Source organism: Schistocerca cancellata, chromosome 10 (assembly GCF_023864275.1).
Source record: "Schistocerca cancellata isolate TAMUIC-IGC-003103 chromosome 10, iqSchCanc2.1, whole genome shotgun sequence".
NCBI classification, from domain to species: domain Eukaryota; kingdom Metazoa; phylum Arthropoda; class Insecta; order Orthoptera; family Acrididae; genus Schistocerca; species Schistocerca cancellata.
The window spans coordinates 4,874,221-4,893,466 of record NC_064635.1 but is presented as its reverse complement, the minus strand read 5'-3'; the positions used below and the strand labels follow the sequence as shown (position 1 = coordinate 4,893,466).

At 45.9% G+C, this 19,246-nt stretch overlaps 1 protein-coding gene across 2 annotated transcripts in view; it reads right to left on the bottom strand.

The window, feature by feature from the left end:
• Window positions 1-4,033: 4,033 nt before the first annotated feature.
• The window catches only part of LOC126106482 (GILT-like protein 1), a 74,309-nt gene continuing 59,096 nt past the window's right edge, over window positions 4,034-19,246 (bottom strand). For both annotated transcript variants that reach the window (XM_049912782.1, XM_049912783.1), the window contains exons 5-6: window positions 12,228-12,296; window positions 4,034-4,264 (exon numbers count right to left, since the gene is read on the bottom strand). In XM_049912782.1, coding sequence (XP_049768739.1) covers window positions 4,232-4,264; window positions 12,228-12,296 — 102 coding nt within the window. In that variant the 3' untranslated portion in view covers window positions 4,034-4,231. The remainder of the gene's footprint in view (window positions 4,265-12,227; window positions 12,297-19,246) is intronic.

The following is a 19,246-nucleotide window of genomic DNA, read 5'->3' as shown; positions in this document are numbered from 1 at the left end:
CCAAGTGTCGAGAGCTGCTTCCAGATACTGCACCTGCCTATCTCACAGCGCTTGCAGTGGCAGAAGGTTTCCTGTACATCACCAGTTGTTACGACATGACATTGACAGTAGGGTGCGTCCAATACTCCGTTTTTATGTAAGCTCGCCGGGGAAAGATCTGTATTTGGGAGTCATTCAGAAAATGGATTCTAAGATTTTCCTTGATTTCTGGACTTGGTAAATTATGCCTGTGTCGATACGAACGGCCACATACGTGTATATCTTTACCTCTTGTTCTATTAGTTTCATTCACTGCCACAAGAAATTTTGTGTTTGCGCGCGCGTGCGCGCGCGTGTATTTGTGTTTGTGTGTGTGTGTGTGTGTGTGTGTGTGTGTGTGTGTGCGTTTGCGCGAGTGCTTTAAGTGCAGTGCTGGGTGTAACTGATCAGTAAGTACAAAAAAATGGCTATGAGCACTATGGGACTTAACTTCTAAGGTCATCAGTCCCCTAGAACTTAGAACTACTTAAACCTAACTAACCTAAGGACATCACACACACCCATGCCCGAGGCAGCATTCGAACCTGCGACCGTAGCAGTCCCGCGGTTCCGGACTGCAGCGCCAGAACCGCACGGCCACCGCGGCCGGCACACTTCACGATGTTACATAACGAGAGATTCTACATTTGACGTATAATCATGTAACCATTTAGGTAGTCCTCCATGAATGACGCACGTCATTAGCAAATTTCTTTGTTGCGTATTGCAGTATGCTGATGTATTTCGAATTATCACTTAATTTATTTTGTGAATGTGCATTCACTGTCTCGTATAATACCATATAAATCTAAAAACGTGCTGGAGCAGTAACACTATAAAGTCGGCTTGTAACTTGAAACTCTGTGCTGCAAATCGAGACAAAAGAAAAGAACGTGGATCATCAGCAAAGAAGCTCATTAAAATTGAGATGGCGTCACTGCCGCGTTATTTTACGAAATACTTAAACTTGTACGGCCGGAACGTGTGTGACGTTAACTACACTCCTGGAAATGGAAAAAAGAACACATTGACACCGGTGTGTCAGACCCACCATACTTGCTCCGGACACTGCGAGAGGGCTGTACAAGCAATGATCACACGCACGGCACAGCGGACACACCAGGAACCGCGGTGTTGGCCGTCGAATGGCGCTAGCTGCGCAGCATTTGTGCACCGCCGCCGTCAGTGTCAGCCAGTTTGCCGTGGCATACGGAGCTCCATCGCAGTCTTTAACACTGGTAGCATGCCGCGACAGCGTGGACGTGAACCGTATGTGCAGTTGACGGACTTTGAGCGAGGGCGTATAGTGGGCATGCGGGAGGCCGGGTGGACGTACCGCCGAATTGCTCAACACGTGGGGCGTGAGGTCTCCACAGTACATCGATGTTGTCGCCAGTGGTCGGCGGAAGGTGCACGTGCCCGTCGACCTGGGACCGGACCGCAGCGACGCACGGATGCACGCCAAGACCGTAGGATCCTACGCAGTGCCGTAGGGAACCGCACCGCCGCTTCCCAGCAAATTAGGGACACTGTTGCTCCTGGGGTATCGGCGAGGACCATTCGCAACCGTCTCCATGAAGCTGGGCTACGGTCCCGCACACCGTTAGGCCGTCTTCCGCTCACGCCCCAACATCGTGCAGCCCGCCTCCAGTGGTGTCGCGACAGGCGTGAATGGAGGGACGAATGGAGACGTGTCGTCTTCAGCGATGAGAGTCGCTTCTGCCTTGGTGCCAATGATGGTCGTATGCGTGTTTGGCGCCGTGCAGGTGAGCGCCACAATCAGGACTGCATACGACCGAGGCACACAGGGCCAACACCCGGCATCATGGTGTGGGGAGCGATCTCCTACACCGGCCGTACACCACTGGTGATCGTCGAGGGGACACTGAATAGTGCACGGTACATCCAAACCGTCATCGAACCCATCGTTCTACCATTCCTAGACCGGCAAGGGAACTTGCTGTTCCAACAGGACAACGCACGTCCGCATGTATCCCGTGCCACCCAACGTGCTCTAGAAGGTGTAAGTCAACTACCCTGGCCAGCAAGATCTCCGGATCTGTCCCCCATTGAGCATGTTTGGGACTGGATGAAGCGTCGTCTCACGCGGTCTGCACGTCCAGCACGAACGCTGGTCCAACTGAGGCGCCAGGTGGAAATGGCATGGCAAGCCGTTCCACAGGACTACATGCAGCATCTCTACGATCGTCTCCATGGGAGAATAGCAGCCTGCATTGCTGCGAAAGATGGATATACACTGTACTAGTGCCGACATTGTGCATGATCTGTTGCCTGTGTCTATGTGCCTGTGGTTCTGTCAGTGTGATCATGTGATGTATCTGTCAATAAAGTTTCCCCTTCCTGGGACAATGAATTCACGGTGTTCTTATTTCAATTTCCAGGAGTGTATTTTATACAGGGTGAAAAGTATTTAAACCGACAAACTCTGGGAGGTTGTAGAGGACATCAAAACAAATATTTTTCCCTAATGTCATTTTTTCCTACGAGGATTATTTAAACCGGTGGAGGCCGTATTACGCTCTTCAGTTGTTAGAGGCCGTATTACGATCTTCAATTGTAGGCAACTGCTGTCCACCAGTGTATCAGTGCATTGTCTCTGTTTACTAATTGAGCGATACACCTGGAGTGATTACACTGATATGTTTGGTGCGTACTACGTAGCGCACCATAATGAACGAGCTGCACAGCGGGTTTTTCAACAACAACAACCTAATCGCCGTATCCGGCATGATACGACCTTTGCTGCTGTGTACCAACGTCTGCGTGACACCGGGTCATTTAGCAGATTACCCGGACAGGGACGCCGTACACGGTAAGAACGCTGTAATTTGAGGAAGCTGTCTTGCAGCATGTGAAGCGGGATCCTTCAATCAGCACTCCTGCAATTGCACGTAACATGGGGACGAATCAGACGAACGTAAGAACAGTCCTTCGAGAGCGATTGTTACGTCCATTTCACTTACAGCGTGTCCACAACCCGGAACCAGTTGATTATCCACCCAGGGCACAGTTTTCGCAGTGGTACCTGGAACAGTGAGAAATGCATCCTACATTTCCATCCTCTGTTGTTTACCGATGAAGCAACGTTCGGGCGTGATGAAGTCCTCAACAAGCACAATTCGCATGTTTGGAGTGAGGATAACCCACATGCCACAGTTACTAGGGCTCATCAAGTGCGGTTCTTCGTTAATGTGTGGGTCGGTGTTGTTGGGGACTGTTTAATTGGGCCGTATCTGCTACCTAGGCCAATAAATGGCAGGCACTATTACAAATTTCTCGCCAGAGCATTGCCAGAATTGCTGGAAGACGTCCCGCTCTCTGCAAGACAACGCATGTGGTTCCAACATGACGGGGCGCCAGCACATTTCAGTCGTCATGCGAGTCGATTCTTGGACCGACGGTTCCCAGAAACGTGGATTGGCAGAGGTGGTCCTGTACCGTGGCCTGCTCGATCCCCAGATATGTCCCCTCTGGACTTTTTTGTGTGGGGAGAGATGCGCAACCTTGTTTACGCAATCCCTGTTGCACCAGAAGAGGATCTGGTTGCTCGAATAGTAGCAGCAGCAGGAACAATTCAGGATACTCCTGGAGTTTTTGCCCGTGACAGACAGAACATGATCCGACGGTGTAACCTTTGTTTACGTGTCAATGGAGGCATTTTTGAAAAGCTACTGTCATTGAAATTGGGTTGTGTTAATGTGTTGTCTCTTGGTCATAAAAAAATGGAGAAGTGTTTGTTGGTTTAATTAATCTTCCTCTACCGGTTTAAATACTCCTCATAGGAAAAAATTACATTAGGGAAAGATGTTTGTTTTGATGTCCCCTACAACCTCCCAGAGTTTGTCGGATTAAATACGTTTCACCCTGTATGATGACACGGTGGCACACCCACAAAGGAAGGATTTAATGAGAGGGTAGCAGGCAGTGGAAGGTTACGTATGCATGTAAGGAAAGTAAGTGGTATTTGTTGTGCAGTTGTACATTTATTGTTTAATACAGAGCACGTTTGTGACACTCGGCAGGTGGTCCGTCCTCTTAAGCTGAAGATCGCAGAATTTTGATCGTGCAGACGTGCGGCCCGCGGCGTTGGCAGCTCCGCAGCGGGTGTCGGTGTGAGCCTGCTGGAGAGGCGGCAGGCGGGACGGCAGCGAGGCCGGCTCCAGGGGCCACGCAGGCGGCGGCGGCCGGGACTCTAGTAGCCGCCGGAGCGCCTGGCCTCCGACTTCTGCAACACGCAACACACACGGCACAGCACAGCACGGGGTCGCCTCCAGCAGTGTGTTGACACTCTGGCCGCTACTGCCACACCTACGACTGGAACCGTCACGCGACAAGGCGGACCACTGTCGGTATCGCTGCCTTGCTCACTTGACTAGCGGCAGGGCCGCGTTCTGAGTTACGCTGACAAGGAAAGGGCCTCAGTCACGGCAAACCGATTCGGCCAATTTTTGTTGGTTGCTTGTGCATAACCTGAAATGAAACACTCTACCAAAATAGAATGGATCAATCCGACACTTCCAAACATGCCCGGAAATTTTTTATACAGGAAGAATACACCTCAAAATATACAATGTCTAAATTCTAATCGCTAAGACACATACCAAGTATTTCTTTTTAAAAAAAAGTTGAAAACACCCAAATTCGTAACTCGCCAGGCAGCTGGACAAATATGTACTCCTACTATAGCCGTAGCTGACAGCGTATGCACAATACGGCAGGCACAAATCCTTAACTGACGGCACGTTGGTAAACAGGTAGCACGGCACAATGCCATCGTAATTTGGTAATTTATCAAGCGGATTTCAATTTCCATTGATAGCATGACTGATATAGTTGTCCACAGTCATTTAATAGCACAATTTGCAAGTCATTTAATAGCCACAATAATTATCAGTTGCCTTTGCAGTACCGCTAAAACTTAACAAATGAAGGTGAAATTGAATTACACTACTGGCCATTAAAATTGCTACACCACGAAGATAACGTGCTACAGACGCGAAATTTAAACGACAAGAAGAAGATGCTATGATATCCAAATGATTAGCTTTTCAGAGCATCCACACAACGTTGGCGCCGGTGGCGACACCTACAACGTGCTGACATGAGGGAAGGTTCCAACCGATTTCTCATACACAAACAGCAGTTGACCGGCCTTGCCTGGTGAAACGTTGTTGTGATTCCTCGTGTAACGAGGAGAAATGGGTACTATCACATTTCCGACTGATAAAGTTCAGATTGTAGCCTATCGCGATTGCAGTTTATCGTATCGCGACATTGCTGCTCGCCTTGGTCGAGATCCAATTACTGTTAGCAGAATATGGAATCGGTCGGTTGAGGAGGGTAATACGGAACGCCCTGCTGGATCCCAACGGCCTCGTATCAGTAGCAGTCGAGATGACAGGCATTTAACCGCATGGCTGTAACGGATCGTGCAGCCACGTCTCGATCCCTGAGTCGACAGATGGGGACCCTTGCAAGACAAGAACCATCTGCCCGAAGAGTTCGACGACGTTTGCAGTAGTATGGAGTATCATCTCGGAGACCGTGCCTGCGGTTACCCTTCACGCTGCATCACAGACAGGAGCGCCTGCGATGGTGTACTCGACGACGAACCTGGGTGCACGAATGGCAAAACGTCATTTTTTCGGATGAATCCAGGTTCTGTTTACAGCATCATGACGGTCGCATCCGTGTTTGGCGACATCGCGGTGAACGCACATTGGAAGCGTGTATTCGTCATCGCCATACTGGCGTATTACCCTGCGTGATGGTATGGGGTGCCATTGGTTACACGTCTTGGTCACCTCTTGTTCGCATTGACGGCACATTGAACAGTGAACGTTACATTTCAGATGTGTTACGACCCGTAGCTCTACTCTTCATTCGATCCCTGCGAAACCCTACATTTCAGCAGGATAATGCACGGCCGCATGTTGCAGGTCCTGTACGGGCCTTTCTGGATACAGAAAATGCTCGACTGCTGTCCTGGCCAGCACATTATCCAGGTCTCTCACCAATTGAAAACGTCTGGTCAATGGTGGCAGAGCAACTGGCTCGTCACAATACGCCAGTCACTACTCTTGATTAATCAGTACTCTTGATTAACTGTGGTATCGTGTTAAAGCTGCATGGGCAGCTGTACCTGTACACGCCATCCAAGCTCTGTTTGACTCAATGCCCAGGCGTACCAAGACCGTTATTACGGCCAGAGGTGGGTGTTCTGGGTACTGATTTCTCAGGATCTATGCACCCAAATTACGTGAAAATGTAATCACATGTCAGTTGTAGTATAATATATTTGTCCAATGAATACCCGTTTATCATCTGCATTTATTCTTGGTGTATCAATTTTAATGGCCAGTAGAGTAATTCTTTTGTGTTTTCTTGATATAAGCCTGCTAATAGTATCTGCCTTTGAGCAGATTCCAGAGTTTCACAGTAATCTGGTATCTACGTAGGTTGGGACTTAAATAGTGGCAACTATTTACTCACAACCGATACAAAAGTTTTACATGTTTGCACCTGTTACTAATCTTAACAGTAGTCACCATTGTTGTGTAGAACCCGTTGCCCAGCGATGTGGAAGGCGTAGTATACCGTTAGCAGAGCCAGTTCTGTTGACGGTGCGAATGGAGCGGTCTACTGCCTGTCGAATCTCTGGAACAGTTCTGAAGCGAATGCCACGAAATGGTTCCTTCATCTTCGGAATCAAATCAAAGTCACGAGGACTTGCATCCGATGCGCCCGCGCATTGGCGTGCGTAATGATGGGTGGGTTGCGCAGAAGGAGTCGCCGCTTCTTTGGCAAAGCTGGTCGTTTTCGGAGCATCACCTGCCCGCTGAGATTTTTGGGAAACCTCAGGAAGAATTTTAGGACGGAACGTAACATTTGTGGTGGCTCTTATACGGTCTATGTTGAGACACAAAAGCACTTGTTTTAGTTTAGCAAAGGCCCCTGGTCGGACATGCTGTATCATTTGGCCAGTCCAAGTAGTGATATCTGTAATAAATGTGTTGTAAACTTCAGGCCTAAATGAAAACTCAATACACACTGCCCGAAGTGGCCATGGGAAAAGTAATTTGGGAGCGTAACATCTTCTCCTCCGTGCATGGGAATTTACAAGTCGCGCACTGGCTGCTTCTCGAATAGGGAAAAGAATATTATTAACTTTGGTTAGGATTGGCCAAAGGGTAGAGCAGACTAGCTAGAGGGGAGACATAGCGCTCGTGGAGTCTTGTAATTGGCACAACCTCGTGGAGGTGGTTGTGTGGGTGCTATTTGCGGGTTTATCAAGGTTTGATGGAAAGTGTGAGAGGAGAAATGGGGCTTCTGATGCAGAATATGGTCTGGAGAGGAGATTCTGATCTTGAGTGTTGCTGTGGGCGGGTTGCACTTGGAACACCCGTCCTGTGCGTCACTTCCCACTGTCACTGATTTTGACTGGCGAGCGCGTGGTGAAGACTCGGCTCTGCCGCCAGTTTAGACCTCAATCGTGTCAGACAGCTCACTGCGTCGAGAACAATCTTATTTGTATCAGGTCTGCCACCTTGGCATCTGACCTCCTTGTGCTCGCTGCCGTATAAGTGACTCACATTGGTCCATGGCGTAAGCGGTGAACAGGAGCGTCCCACGCTGCGATGTGCCGAGCTTACAGGGCTCCAGCTGAGGGTAACTGCGACCTGTCTAACATTTCGCCTGGCCGTGGCTCTACGTATTTCGTGCCCACACTACATTACAGGCGGGCGCCACAGCATCGCTACTCTGCACAAACTTGCTCCACGAGCGTCGCCTGAGACATTGCCACGCGTTCAGTACCGCTGCTCCGTCTTGTTAGGGCAAACAGAATCACAGTCTCGCCTCCTGTTCTCAGCTTCATCAACGGAGAACAATTCTGGTGTGGAATAAATCCATCAAAGCGTTAAGTAATTTCAGATTACGTTATCCACATTTTGAGCCAGTGCAAACAGATTAAACAGATAGGCCGTCGCCTTTGCCAACCAGGCACCTCCGAAGCGAGTGCTAATCGTTTGTTGCTTCTATTTGCGTTGCCAACAGTTCACGATTTATTTGTCATCTCGCTTAACTTGTGTTGTCTGTGCTATTTTATGATCGGTAAACTTTTACCATTGTTTTACAAAAGATTAATCCCATGTTGATATATTAATCACCCATCAATAACTGACTACAGTAATGACATGGCCACCGTTTCATTAAATTATTTCAGTATTCAAGCTTTATTTCTGATAACAGTGATAACCTCCAAAGCAGGCTTCAACAGTAGCTATTGTCAGAGGGCAGAATCAATTCAGCAGAAGCGTCGCTAAGTAGACAAGCGGAAGGCTTACAGATTAAACTGACTGCTGTCAAGGTGTAAACTTACAGTCACCTCTACCCTTTCAAATCGAACCACAAGACCGGCGCAGTCATGTAAGTGTACCTGCTTCGAACGGTCTTATGACAAATACCTTCCACGTAGTTGTTCGAGGATAACTTAGGACACGTAACATAGTGACTGAACGTGCTGCTGTACATTTACCGGGATTAAATTTTTACTAAACTGAATCTTCCGTCGGTTCTTGGGAGAATAACATTATAGTAAAACGAAAAGTGCTAGTTTGCTTTTTTTGTACAGTATTATTTTTACTGTGTTAACCGGTTTTCGGCTTACAAGGCCATCTTCAGACATCTACTGAGTACTGCCACCAAAGAAGTCACAATGTTTGTAAACAACACTGGACGAGAAGTAACACATTTAGAATGGAGCAATCTTTGATAGTGTGGTGGTAATGCAACGTAGAAAGTAGAAAGCAGAAAAATAAATAAATAAAAGTAAAGTAAACAGGCAAAGCCTTTACACAAAACAGGAACAGCAACATTACGTAACAGTTTATACCAATAAACAAAAACAAAAAATAAAATAAAATTAGTAGTTGACCAGGCTACTTCAGGAGGTATAACCAGGCTACTTCAGGAGGTATAAAACATGGAGAGTGATACACAAACCAATAAAAGAAGAAAGAATTATCAATGTAACTACAGAAAGTGTAAGGAACATAAGCAATAATCAATAAGATAAACAGAAATGAGTTGTTGTTGTTGTTGTTGTTTTGGTCTTCAGTCCTGAGACTGGTTTGATGCAGCTCTCCATGCTACTCTATCCTGTGCAAGCTTCTTCAACTCCCAGTACCTACTGCAACCTACATCCTTCTGAATCTGCTTAGTGTATTCATCTCTTGGTCTCCCCCTACGATTTTTACCCTCCACGCTGCCCTCCAATACTAAATTGGTGAGCCCTTGATGCCTCAGAACATGTCCTACCAACCGATCCCTTCTTCTGGTCAAGTTATGCCACAAACTTCTCTTCTCCCCAATCCTATTCAGTACTTCCTCATTAGTTATGTGATCTACCCATCTAATCTTCAGCATTCTTCTGTAGCACCACATTTCGAAAGCTTCTATTCTGTTCTTGTCCAAACTATTTACCGTCCATGTTTCACTTCCATACAAGGCTACACTCCATACATATACTTTCAGAAATGACTTCCTGGCACTTAAATCTATACTCGATGTTAACAAATTTCTCTTCAGAAACGCTTTCCTTGCCATTGCCAGTCTACATTTTATATCCTCTCTACTTCGACCATCATCAGTTATTTTGCTCCCCAAATAGAAAAACTCCTTTACTACTTTAAGTGTCTCATTTCCTAATCTAATACCCTCAACATCACCGCACTTAATTCGACTACATTCCATTATTCTCGTTTTGTTTTTGTTGATGTTCATCTTATATCCTCCCTTCAAGACACCATCCATTCCGTTCAACTGCTCTTCCAAGTCCTTTGCTGTCTCTGACAGAATTACAACGTCATCGGCGAACCTCAAAGTTTTTATTTCTTCTCCATGGATTTTAATACCTACCCCGAATTTTTCTTTTGTTTCCTTTACTGCTTGCTCAATATACAGATTGAATAACATCGGGGAGAGGCTACAACCCTGTCTTACTCCCTTCCCAACCACTGCTTCCCTTTCATGTCCCTCGACTCTTATTACTGCCATCTGGTTTCTGTACAAATTGTAAATAGCCTTTCGCTCCCTGTATTTTACCCCTGCCACGTTTAGAATTTGAAAGAGAGTATTCCAGTCAACATTGTCAAAAGCTTTCTCTAAGTCTACAAATGCTAGAAACGTAGGTTTGCCTTTCCTTAATCTTTCTTCTAAGATAAGTCGTAAGGTCAGTATTGCCTCACGTGTTCCAGTATTTCTACGGAATCCAAACTGATCTTCCCCGAGTTCGGCTTCTACTAGTTTTTCCATTCGTCTGTAAAGAATTCGTGTTAGTATTTTGCAGCTGTGGCTTATTAAACTGATTGTTCGGTAATTTTCACATCTGTCAACACCTGCTTTCTTTGGTATTGGAATTATTATATTCTTCTTGAAGTCTGAGGGTATTTCGCCTGCTTCATATATGTTGCTCACCAGATGGTAGAGTTTTGTCAGGACTGGTTCTCCCAAGGCCGTCAGTAGTTCCAATGGAATGTTGTCTACTCCGGGGGCCTTGTTTCGACTCAGGGCTTTCAGTGCTCTGTCAAACTCTTCACGCAGTATCGTATCTCCCATTTCATCTTCATCTACATCCTCTTCCATTTCCATAATATTGTCCTCAAGTGCATCGCCCCTGTATAGACCTTCTATATACTCCTTCCACCTTTCTGCTTTCCATTCTTTGCTTAGAACTGGGTTTCCATCTGAGCTCTTGATGTTCATACAAGTGGTTCTCTTATCTCCAAAAGTCTCTTTAATTTTCCTGTAGGCAGTATCTATCTTACCCCTAGTGAGATACGCCTCTACATCCTTACATTTGTCCTCTAGCCATCCCTGCTTAGCCATTTTGCACTTCCTGTCGATCTCATTTTTGAGACGTTTGTATTCCTTTTTGCCTGCTTCATTTACTGCATTTTTATATTTTCTCCTTTCATCAATTAAATTCAATATTTCTTCTGTTACCCAAGGATTTCTACCAGCCCTCGTCTTTTTACCTACTTAATCCTCTGCTGCCTTCACTACTTCCTCCCTCAAAGCTAACCATTCTTCTTCTACTGTATTTCTTTCCCCCATTCCTGTCAATTGTTCCCTTATGCTCTCCCTGAAACTCTGTACAACCTCTGGTTCTTTCAGTTTATCCAGGTCCCATCTCCTTAAGTTCCCACCTTTTTGCAATTTCTTCAGTTTTAATCTACAGGTCATAACCAATAGATTGTGGTCAGAGTCCACATCTGCCCCTGGAAATGTCTTACAATTTAAAACCTGGTTCCTAAATCTTTGTCTTACCATTATATAATCTATCTGATACCTTTTAGTGTCTCCAGGGTCAGAAATGAGTAAATGGAGGAAAACGCATTTACCGTATGTTCCTTCACACTCCTCCATTTTCCTGCATTTATTTGTTTTTGTTTCTCTCTGTGATATAAGTTCCTTATATAGTCTGTAGTTACATTGATAAGTTTTTCTTCTTTTAATTTGTTTGTGTATCACTCTCCATGTTTTATTCATCCTGAAGTATCCTTGTCAAGTACTAATTTTATTGGTTTCGTTTATTAATATAAACTGTTATGTAGGCTTGCTGTTCCCGTTTTGTGTCAGAATCTTTCCCTGTTGACTCCGTTTTTATTTATTCACTGTTCAACCTTTTACTTTTTATATTGCGTTACACCAACGTTGTGAAAGAACTTATTTACTGCACGTTTCTGCTTCAATCTAGATGTGCAACTTCTCTTCCAATGTTGTTTACATACAATACTCATTTAAATGTCTGATGATGGTCTTGTAAGCCGAAAACCGGTAAAATAAAATTTATCGCATATGTCATGAGACACAACACCTTCGTCAATAACATTCTTGAAGGGAAGTACCGAGAAAGGAAAGAAGCTGCCGGTGTAGGATGAAGTATTTGGAAGCCATCCAGAGGAATGTAGGATGTGACAGTTACATGGAACTGAAACGAACAGCCACTGGCAAAAGAGAGTAGCATTTAGAATATGTGTGTATCAGGCTCAACAGATGAACATTACAAAAATAAAATTATACAGACCTTTAAAATTACACGCACTACATGTAATGAGCGAGTACATATGTAACTTATTTAGATCACGTAAGTTAGAATATTAACCACAAAAAATGGGTTTACTTACTGTTTCGTAGGACGTTTCAACGACTTGTTCCCAGAAGTCACCCAAGACGGCCGTCTGATTGCCTCTGAGCTGGAAAAAAATTAATAAAGGTGTCGAATCAGCAATAAAGAACGAACCCAACATCAACAGATGAGACAATGTCGCACAAGCATTCGTTATCTGAATCCGCGGTCACACGCTTCTACTGTTCCTATGATCTGCGTAATATAGATCACCAACGTTGTCCTGCTCCACTAACGTTAAACCGCAGTTGCTATGAACTAACCTAAATAACATCTTTTGTGAAAGGACCGTGTTACATTCACAGAGAAATAAATTTTCAAGGGAAAATAAATACAAAAATACGTTACAATCGGCTAGTAAAGGGACTACGACCAAATAGAATCCACGAAAAAAAAATACGGATATTAACAGAGACACATTGGCGACAACCTACACTTTAAATTCGCCACCTGTGACGGAAGACGTTTTGATACGAAGTAGTCCAGAAAACAGTCGCAACAAAGAGAAATCTAAATAAAAATTGTGTGGCCCCCCACTAACCAGCGTAAAATTTGTGAAGAGATGGGTAGCCTCAAACACGGGTTTCTAGGTGGAGGGTACGTTATGTACTGGGTTATGGACGGACTGGGTTATGGACTCAAAATAATTTGGTGACAATGGAAATAATAAACCCACACAACAGTCATGTAGGTACTGTTACGATCCGAATAACGTTTCACCCTAACTCCTAAAACAACATTGGAAATTCACTAAAAGGAAATACGGTGCATTTCGGCTTTTCCTACACTGACAAATCGCGTCGTCCACTCACTACCTACTGACTGGACTCTCAGACACTGACAGACTCATCAGCAAATCGCGGTGCACTCAAGGAACACACAAGGCACGGTAAGCAAACGTAACAACGTCGTACCTAGCAACTTCGCGGGAACTTTTCAAAACACGTTTATCTCGTAAACGACACACACTAGACTCCTGCAGCGAAAAGCACTAACTGACACTCTAATTCACTCTACTTTTAATCTGTTGACGTCAATACACATTGTTCCATTAACAAAAGTCTACCTTTGCACAAAAAATTCACTTTCTAAGTAGTATTACTGTCTGTTTGTTGGACAATAATACGAGCCCTTGGATAGTCAATTCATTCTGTTGAAACCGCGCGCCAACAGCACTTTCCATTATCCTGGTACGTACGGTGCAAGTTTAAGTGATACACCCTGTATATACACAGTTTGTTAATAAAGGTAGTAAACTCACTGCATGACACCGCAGTCATTATTATTTTTTTTAAATAATGTCGTGCAGACCTCTCAATGTACTTTCAATTATTACGCCGTTTCGCCTACCCTCATCATCAGATCCTAACTTACAACCCGCAGTTCGCCGGCCGAAGTGGCCGTGCGGTTAAAGGCGCTGCAGTCTGGAACCGCTAGACCGCTACGGTCGCAGGTTCGAATCCTGCCTCGGGCATGGATGTTTGTGATGTCCTTAGGTTAGTTAGGTTTAACTAGTTCTAAGTTCTAGGGGACTAATGACCTCAGCAGTTGAGTCCCATAGTGCTCAGAGCCATTTGAACCATTTTTGAACAACCCGCAGTTCAAAATTTCGACCTGAGACCTTGTAATAAATGAAAATCTAACGAGCGACCTATACGGCATTTTTCGTAAAAACTAGACACAAAATTACGAGTTTACTTTGAAAATAATGGGGAAAACTATGTTCATTTAATGACAGTCAGTAAAGTAATCAACTGAGCGGGATAGGCGACGGATGTCTCTTCAGTGACAGCGAAGAGAGTCCCAAAGGAGAGAGAGATTCAGCTGGAAGCCTTCTTTTTGTGCACAATGCAGCCCGGATCACGTGTGTCGGATATTGTCACAGCAGGGAAGGGTATGCAAAGCCGTTTATTCTCAGTTTGTACCTCAAGCCCCTCCAATGTTCTAAACAAAACTAGCTACATCTCGAAAGTGCAGCCAAGATCTAAGGTAGGTGGCGGTGTGGGAACAATTTACAATTAGTTTACAGGAAACACTAGGCACTGTGGAAACAAAGCAAATATTCTTACAAAATTATAACTGAAAACTGGTGCAAAAGTGTCTTTATGAAAGCAATATGACCACCTCATAATATGAATGGAATACCTAAAATGTTCTTAACTGAGACTGTGCAGTTCGTGGGAAATGTGGACACTTTATTTTGCAGTCAGAAGCGTAAAACTGAGATGTAATTGTTCAAATGTCTCTGAGCATAATGGGACTTAACTTCCGAGGTCATCAGTCCCCTAGAACTTAGAATTACTTAAACCTGTCTAACCTAAGGATTTCACATACATCCATGCTCGAGGCAGGATTCGAACCTGCGACCGTAGCGGTCTCTCAGTTCCAGACTGTAGCGCCTAGAACCGCATGGCCAACTCGGCCGGCTCAGATGTATGTTCAGACTATACTTCCTACATTCACTTTTAGTAGATTCTTTGTTCGGCTGCTTAACACAAGGGGGATAAAAAATCAGCACTTTAATTTACTGCGTTACTGGAAGCTTTCACAGCACAGAAACGTTTGGCATCTTCAGTTGCAACGAGAATAGTGACTAATAGCGAAATACACTCCTGGAAATGGAAAAAAGAACACATTGACACCGGTGTGTCAGACCCACCATACTTGCTCCGGACACTGCGAGAGGGCTGTACAAGCAATGATCACACGCACGGCACAGCGGACACACCAGGAACCGCGGTGTTGGCCGTCGAATGGCGCTAGCTGCGCAGCATTTGTGCACCGCCGCCGTCAGTGTCAGCCAGTTTGCCGTGGCATACGGAGCTCCATCGCAGTCTTTAACATTGGTAGCATGCCGCGACAGCGTGGACGTGAACCGTATTTGCAGTTGACAGACTTTGAGCGAGGGCGTATAGTGGGCATGCGGGAGGCCGGGTGGACGTACCGCCGAATTGCTCAACACGTGGGGCGCGAGGTCTCCACAGTACATTGATGTTGTCGCCAGTGGTCGGCGGAAGGTGCACGTGCCCGTCGACCTGGGACCGGACCGCAGCGACGCACGGATGCACGCCAAGACCGTAGGATCCTACGCAGTGCCGTAGAGGACCGCACCGCCACTTCCCAGCAAATTAGGGACACTGTTGCTCCTGGGGTATCGGCGAGGACCATTCGCAACCGTCTCCATGAAGCTGGGCTACGGTCCCGCACACCGTTAGGCCGTCTTCCGCTCACGCCCCAACATCGTGCAGCCCGCCTCCAGTGGTGTCGCGACAGGCGTGAATGGAGGGACGAATGGAGACGTGTCGTCTTCAGCGATGAGAGTCGCTTCTGCCTTGGTGCCAATGATGGTCGTATGCGTGTTTGGCGCCGTGCAGGTGAGCGCCACAATCAGGACTGCATACGACCGAGGCACACAGGGCCAACACCCGGCATCATGGTGTGGGGAGCGATCTCCTACACTGGCCGTACACCACTGGTGATCGTCGAGGGGACACTGAATAGTGCACGGTACATCCAAACCGTCATCGAACCCATCGTTCTACCATTCCTAGACCGGCAAGGGAACTTGCTGTTCCAACAGGACAATGCACGTCCGCATGTATCCCGTGCCACCCAACGTGCTCTAGAAGGTGTAAGTCAACTACCCTGGCCAACAAGATCTCCGGATCTGTTTGGGACTGGATGAAGCGTCGTCTCACGCGGTCTGCACATCGAGCACGAACGCTGGTCCAACTGAGGCGCCAGGTGGAAATGGCATGGCAAGCCGTTCCACAGGACTACATGCAGCATCTCTACGATCGTCTCCATGGGAGAATAGCAGCCTGCATTGCTGCGAAAGATGGATATACACTGTACTAGTGGCGACATTGTGCATGCTCTGTTGCCTGTGTCTATGTGCCTGTGGTTCTGTCAGTGTGATCATGTGATGTATCTGACCCCAGGAATGTGTCAATAAAGTTTCCCCTTCCTGGGACAATGAATTCACGGTGTTCTTATTTCAATTTCCAGGAGTGTAGTATTGGAGTTTCACTACAAACGAATCTGGCTACAGTTTCTACTAGCCTATAGCCATTACATGTTATGGCTTTTGTGGTGTCACCGCCAGACACCACACTTGCTAGGTGGTAGCCTTTAAAACGGCAGACCGAGCGCCGCCACACGGCAGGTCTAGAGAGACTTCCTAGCACTCGACCCAGTTGTACAGCCGACTCTGCTAGCGATGGTTCACTGACAAATTACGCTCCCATTTGCCGAGACGATAGTTAGCATTGCCTTCAGCTACGTCATTTGCTACGACCTAGCAAGGCGCCATTACCAGTTACTATTGATGCTGTAAAACATGTACCGTCAAGAGCGATGTTCACCAATTATGGATTAAAGTATTCCAGAAGCTACGTATTATTTTTGCTAGTCTCATTTCTCTGACCTGTTCCAGACCTCACGCCAGGCTGCGTGAGCTTAAACGCGTGCCTTTCGGCTTCCTCCTAGTGGATTGGCTGTCTTGCCAGTCCACAACAGCTTTCTTCAAACTGGCACTGAAGTATACATGTGTGTGTGTGTGTGTGTGTGTGTGTGTGTGTGTGTGTGTGTGTGGTAGGCAGGATGTGAGAACATGATTTTATTTGAGGGGTATGTTGATCTTTGTCGTTGTGGTCTTCAGTCCAGAGACTGGTTTGATGCAGCTCGCCATGCTACTCTATCCTGTGCAAGCTGCTTCATCTCCCAGTAACTAATGTAACCTACATCCTTCTCAATCTGCTCAGTGAATTCATCTCTAGGACTCACCCTACGATTTTTAGCCTCCACGCTCACCTCCAATACTAACTTGGTGATCCCTTTATGCCTCAGAACGTGTCCTTCCAACCGGTCCCTTCTTCTAGTCAGGTTGTGCTACAAATTCCTCTTCTCCCCAATTCTATTCAGCTCCTCTTCATTAGTTACGTGATCTACCCATCTAATCTTTAGCATTCTTCTGTAGCACCACATTTCGAAAGCTTCTATTCTCTTCTTGTCTAAACTATTTATAGTCCATGTTTAACATCCATACACGGCTACACTCCACACAAATATTTTCAGAAAAGACTTCCTGACACTTAAATCCATACTCGATGTTAACAAATTTCTCTACTTCGACCATCATCAGTTATTTTGCTCCCTAAATAGCAAGACCCATCTACTACTTTAAGTGTCTCATTTTCTAACCTAATTCCCTCAGCATCACTTGATTTAATTAGACTACATTCCATTATCCTCGTTTTGCTTTTGTTGATGTTAATCTTACGAGGGTTGGAACTTAAATAGTATCAACTATTTATTCACAAGCGATATAAAAGAGTTACGTGTTTGCACCTGTTACTGTCCTTCGAAGAAGTCAGCAGCGTTGTCTAGAACCCGCTGCCAGCGATGTGGAAGGCGTAGTATACCGTTAGCAGAGCCTGGTCTGTTGATGGTGCGAATGAAGCGGTCTACTGCATGTCGAATCTTCATCATCGGAATCAAATGAAAGTCACAAGGGGAGTACAGTGGATGGTACAGTACTTCCCAGCCCCATCGACCGAACAGAGCAGCCACAGCTTGCGCTGTATGTGCCCACGCATTGTCGTGCAAAGTGATGGGTGTGTTGCACAGAAAGTGTCGACGGTTCTTTCGCAAAGCTGGTCGCAGGGGATGCTCCAACATCGAGCAGTAATACTGTGCATTGACGGTCTGCCGTGGAGGAATGTAATGTGATGCATGTCTGCCACAGTTTGCCGACCTTCGTTGAAGGCTTTTACCCAACGTGCCACTGGTCTGTACGGCAATGCCGATTCCCCGCACACCTCTTTATAACCTTGATGACACTGTCGTACTGTACGACCTCTGGCACATTCAATCTTGACCCAACTCCGTTGTTCCTGTTTCGCAAACATAGTGCACCGTTACGTTAGACCGCTCGCTCACAAGTGACAGTGTTTCCCTCGATTCTGCGCACGCCGGTGACGTGGGACGGGTGAGTCCATTTGATTGGAGGTAAGGTAGGAATGTAAACAACGTGTGCTATCAGCGACAATAGTAGATCCCAATGCACAGTGTCTCCACAGCAGTGTTGCCACTATTTAAGTTCCAACCTACGTATATCCCCGTTTGAAGATTCTGTCCATTCCGTTGAACTGCTCTTACAGATGTCTCTAACAGAATTACAATGTCATCGGCAAACCTCAAAGTTTTATTTCTTCTCCATGGATTTTAATTCGTACTACAATTTTTTTTGTTTCCTTTACTGCTTGCTCAATATATAGATTGAATAATATCGGGGATAGGCTACAACTAAGTCATACTTCCTTCTCAACCACTGCTTGGCTTCATGCCCCTCGACTCTTATAACTGCCACCTGATTTCTGTACAGATTGTAAATAGCCTTTCGCTCTCTCTTTTTACCCGTGCCACCTCCAGAATATGAAAGAGAATATTCCAGCCGGCCGGTGGGGCCGAGCGGTTCTAGGAGCTTCAGTCTGGAACCGCGCGACCGCTACCGTAGCAGGTTCGAATCCTGCCTCGGGCATGGATGTGTGTGATGTCCTTAGGTTAGTTAGATTAAACTAGTTCTATGTTCTAGGGCACTGATGACCTCAGATGTTAAGTCCCATAGTGCTCAGAGCCATTTGAACCATTTGAGAATATTCCAGCCAACATTCTCAAAAGCTTTTCTACGTCAATAAATGCTAGAAACGTACGTTTTCCTTTCCTTAATCTATCTTCTAAGATGCGTCTTAGGGTCAGTATCGTCTTGCGTGTTCCAACATTTCTATGGAATCCAAACTGATCTTCCCCGAGGTCGTCTTCTACCAGTTTTTCGTTCGTCTGTAAGGAATTCGTGTTAGTATTTTGCAGCCTTGGACTTGTTAAACTGATAGTTCGGCAATTTTCACACCTGTCAACGCCTGCTTTCTTTCGGATTGTAATTATTATATTCTTCTTGAAGTCAGAGGGTATTTCGCTCGTCTCATACATCTTGCTCACCAGATGGTAGAGTTTTGT